This window comes from Alnus glutinosa, chromosome 2 (assembly GCF_958979055.1).
Source record: "Alnus glutinosa chromosome 2, dhAlnGlut1.1, whole genome shotgun sequence".
Lineage (NCBI taxonomy): Eukaryota > Viridiplantae > Streptophyta > Magnoliopsida > Fagales > Betulaceae > Alnus > Alnus glutinosa.
Genome location: NC_084887.1, coordinates 34,408,519 through 34,413,491, shown reverse-complemented (window position 1 = coordinate 34,413,491; position 4,973 = coordinate 34,408,519). Strand labels below are relative to the sequence as shown.

At 38.2% G+C, this 4,973-nt stretch overlaps 1 protein-coding gene across 1 annotated transcript; it reads left to right on the top strand.

Moving 5' to 3' along the window:
• LOC133860557 (ATP-dependent zinc metalloprotease FTSH 6, chloroplastic) lies at positions 1-4,597 on the top strand. The gene is made up of 5 exons (XM_062296138.1): positions 1-633; positions 742-1,282; positions 1,384-1,697; positions 3,266-3,506; positions 4,235-4,597. Exons 1-5 carry the CDS (start codon positions 62-64, stop codon positions 4,595-4,597), a joined length of 2,031 nt encoding a protein of 676 aa, XP_062152122.1. The 5' UTR covers positions 1-61.
• The last annotated feature ends 376 nt before the right edge of the window (positions 4,598-4,973 follow it).

Genomic DNA, 4,973 nt, shown 5'->3' with positions numbered 1-4,973 from the left:
AAAATCAACAACCATCTGCTCAAACCAAAGAACAAAGACAACCATTTCAAAACCAAAGAACATGTCACCTGCTCTGTCTTTATCTCTCACAAACCCAATCTGCAAGTCTCAGGCCCTTCCCAAAAGTACTAACAGAGAAAACCCATGTCAGAAAACACCTTCAGACATCAAACTCAGTAGGAGAAAGCTATTAAATTCCACTGGTTTGGGCCTTGTAGGAGGAGGCCTCTCTGTTGCTCAGCCTGCAAGAGCTGAGCCAGAGAGCCCAGTTGAATCCACTTCAAGCAGAATGTCATACTCAAGGTTTTTGCAGTACTTGGATAAAGGTGCGGTAGAGAAGGTAGACCTGTTTGAGAATGGGACCGTTGCGATCGCCAAGATCTTCAATCCAACACTAGACAAAATCCAGAGGGTCAAAATTCAGTTACCCGGATTACCACGAGAATTGCTGAGGAAAATGGAAGAGAAGAATGTAGACTTTGCGGCTCATCCAATGGAAATCAACCAGTGGCCTGCAATACTCGATTTGTTGGGGAATTTCGCTTTTCCATTGATATTGCTTGGCTCTTTTCTGCTTAGAACATCATCAACAAACACTCCAGGAGGCCCCAACTTGCCGTTTGGGCTCGGAAGGTATAGTACTAAAAAAATTACAAATTTAACAAATTTAATGCCCATTTCATTGAACCGAAGACTTGTAGTGCTATAAATGTTCACGACTGTACCATATTCTATCAACAGGAGCAAAGCAAAATTTCAAATGGATCCCGACACCGGAGTGACATTCGACGATGTTGCTGGCGTTGATGAAGCAAAGCAAGATTTTCAAGAGATTGTTGAGTTCTTAAAAACCCCGGAGAAGTTTGCTGCAGTCGGAGCCAGAATTCCGAAAGGAGTTCTTTTGGTTGGGCCACCTGGGACCGGAAAGACGTTGTTGGCGAAGGCAATTGCTGGAGAAGCAGGGGTTCCTTTCTTTTCTCTATCTGGGTCAGAGTTCATTGAGATATTTGTTGGTGTAGGGGCTTCAAGAGTGAGGGACTTATTCAACAAGGCAAAGGCCAATTCCCCATGTTTGGTTTTCATTGATGAGATAGATGCTGTAGGGAGGCAGAGAGGAACAGGTATTGGTGGAGGGAACGATGAGAGGGAACAAACACTGAATCAGTTGCTTACCGAAATGGATGGCTTTAGTGGGAACAGTGGAGTGATTGTCATCGCCGCCACAAACCAACCGGAAATTCTTGATTCGGCTTTGCTTAGGCCGGGGAGGTTTGACAGACAGGTAAGCTATAGTTTCTTTCTCGATCTGCTTCTCAACTTTGAAATGTTCACTTTCATGTTCTCCACATGAATTGATGGAGATATCATTTGCTGCTTGTATAGGTCACTGTTGGATTACCGGACGTGAGAGGGAGAGAAGAAATATTAAAGGTGCATGGCAAGAACAAGAAACTTGATAAGGGTGTCTCTCTTAGTGTTATTGCCATGCGAACGCCAGGGTTCAGCGGGGCAGACCTTGCAAATCTTATGAATGAAGCTGCCATTCTAGCAGGTAGGAGAGGCAAGGAGGAAATTACAATGAAAGAGATTGACGACTCTATTGATCGGATTGTGGCAGGAATGGAGGGAACCAAAATGACAGATGGGAAGAGTAAAATTCTAGTGGCTTATCATGAAATTGGACACGCTGTGTGCGCGTAAGTACCTCAGATCCTTCTTCTTTCTGTATAGTTCTAAACCATTTTTACCTCCCATTTTCTTTCTCGGAAATCCAATGATAAAATTCTCTCACAAATATACTCAAATAAGGTTACTAATAAAGGCTCTGGTAGGTCTAGAAGTTCACTCTATATGGGTACATATATATGAGTCCAATCTGTCTTCAGCTAATGTAAGTCTCACCGAAGTGATCTACTAAGCATTACGTTTGTTTGTAGCACCTAAAGTCTAATTAAGCTTCTGCGTGTTCTATATGGTTGAAGTATAATTTTAACAACGTGTATATAAATTTTTGGGCTTTAACAACATGCATATAAATTTTTGGGCTTTCTCCCCTTATAACCCGAGTTTTAAGGATAAGTTTTACTCTATAATTTGGTATCAGAGCTGGCCCCCACATCGAGTATAGGATCGAATGTGTTACGGCTTTGTGATCGAGTCACAAAGGAGGCGACCTATAGGTTTTGATTAAAATGTCTTGGTATTATGTATAGATATAGTATTAAGTCATTGAATAATGATTATAGATGAGTGGAACAAAAAAAAAATGGCTACCATCCAGTCAAGTGTTGATAGAATACGCGGCTATGAACATCGACTACAGAATGTAGTGACATGTTACGATCTTTTTTTATTAGGGTATCCCAGGATGCCTATTTTTTGTGGACAACACTGCGAGTCCAGACCCCCTCCCCCCTTTGTTGGGGCCCCTTCCGCGTGCAGAGGTCCATTGACAGCCCTAGACTAATCCTTGGCCCCAAATCTATGGCCACTTAGAATCATAGCGTTGAATAGCAGGCTTCGCTCGGGTGGCTGGTCCCAAGAAGGAAGTAGCACCGAAGAATTTCAAACTAGAGACATCATAGAGATTATTTCCTAGAAGCCCCCCGCCTTGACCACTCGGCCAACACCTTGGGATTATGTTACAATCTTAAATGTCTCATATATGTTAAATAAAGCCTTTTTTAAAAATGAATTATATCCAAAATTTGTATCCTAAGCCATAGTCCACTGGCAAGATGGAGCTAAGCCCAATTGTTTTTCTTGGTTCTTTCAAGCCCAAGAGGGAAATAGCACCAAAGAATTTCAAACTAGAGACCTCATGGAGATTATCTCCTAGAAGCCCCCAGCCTTGACCACTCAGCCAACACTTTGGAATTATGTTACGATCTTAAATAAAGCCTTTTTTAAAAATGAATTATATCCAAAATTTGTATCCTAAGCCATAGTCCACTGGCAAGATGGAGCTAAGCCCAATTGTTTTTCTTGATTCTTTCAAGCCCAAGAAGGAAATAACTCCGAAGAATTTCAAACTAGAGACCTCATAGAGATTATCTCCTAGAAGCCCCCAACCTTGACCACTCAGCCAACACCTTGAAATTATGTTACGATCTTAAATAAAGCCTTTTTTAAAAATGAATTATATCCAAAATTTGTATCCTAAGCCATAGTTCACGGGCAAGATGGAGCTAAGCCCAACTGTTTTTCTTGATTCTTTCAAGCCTCATGGCCGCTAAGTTTTTCCAAAATTCTTTGCAACCTCTAGGACGTTGACTCCAGGCCATGACCCAGTACAGAAAGTCACTCTGATCCCGAGGAGTCGAGCCCGTGGTCTGACTTGGTCCATACCAGGTGAAGACCCTGCTCTCATCTCTAAGCAACAACTTTTTGCTAGAATAGTTGGAGGTCTTGGAGGTCGTGCGGCTGAGGAGGTCGTCTTTGGACAATCGGAAATTACTACAGGTGCAGCTGGAGACTTGCAACAAGTTACTCAGATAGCACGACAGGTATATGTTTCCCAAAAAAAAGAACTGTTTTTTTTTTTTTTTTTTTTTTTTTTTCTTTTACATAAATAATAAACTTCACAAAACCTCCATAATTTTTACTCAATTTAAACTAACTCATTTAAAATTTAAAAGCTCTCAATTTAAGCTATTGAACTTTTAATTTTTTACAATATTCTCATTCTTTAGGGTTTAAATTATAGGACAATGTTAGAGAATATATTCTTTATATAATTGTGATTGATATGGTAGGAGAATATATGATCTTTATGTTGCTGAAACTTTTATAAAATTTTAAATTAAAAATTTTAAGAAAATAAAACAAAACAAAGGTGACCCACAATTTATTTATTTTATATATGAAGAGCATTTTGGTCATTTTCAAGGCATCTGTTAGGATTTTTTGTAATGGAAGATGGACATTGCAAAAGATTTAAAATTTTCAATGGTTTAAATTAAGAAATTTTTAAGTTTAAAAGGGTAATTGTAAATGTGATAAAAAAAAAAAATGAGAGTATTTTGGTTATTTTCAAAGCATTTGTTAGGATTTTGTGTAATGGAGGAGAGACATTATAAAAAAAATTAGAAATTCGATGATTTAAATTGAAAATTTTAAAAATATAAGAATACGATGAAATTCCACGGTGAAGTAAAGTTTTTCCTAAGTAATAAACCAACTGTTATATTATTATTATATATACGTAACTGAAGCGTATTGTTTTCCAAAACAGATGGTGACAATGTTTGGCATGTCCGATATCGGGCCATGGGCATTGACTGATCCAGCAGCGCAAAGCAGCGATGTGGTACTAAGGATGCTAGCTAGGAACTCTGTGTCGGAAAAGCTTTCAGAAGACATAGATTTGTCGGTACGAGATATAATAGGAAATGCCTACGAGATTGCAAAGAACCATATAAGGAACAACCGTGAGGCTATGGATAAGCTAGTGGACGTTCTGTTGGAGAAGGAAACCCTCACAGGAGATGAGTTCAGGGCAATCCTGTCCGAATTCATCGAAATTTCTGCAATTAAGATTGGAACAACTCCTGTACGGGAGATTAGTACAATTGTACAGTTATTATTGTCTCATTAAAATCAATGAGATGCGGGAGAATAAAGTCTAGGTAGATTGATGGGTGCAAAAGCTTTTATGGTGGAGAATTGATAGAGGTTAGACGTTTATTCGTCTCCTTTTCTTTTTTTAATATTAAAAAAAAATCAATTTCAATTAAAAGAAAACAACATAACAGTATACTTTTGTTTTTAAAATTATTATTATTATTATTTATTTATTTTTATTTTTTTATATTAAAAGGGAGAGAGGGAATAGTTAAACGTCCCTCTCTATCAATTCTCTTTATGGTAGTTGGTCCAAAATAACTTTTATTTACCGTAAAAACCCACAATTTTACCAAGATTCATAAAGGATCTATATATATGGGAAAATTATGTATTATTCTCTTAAATTA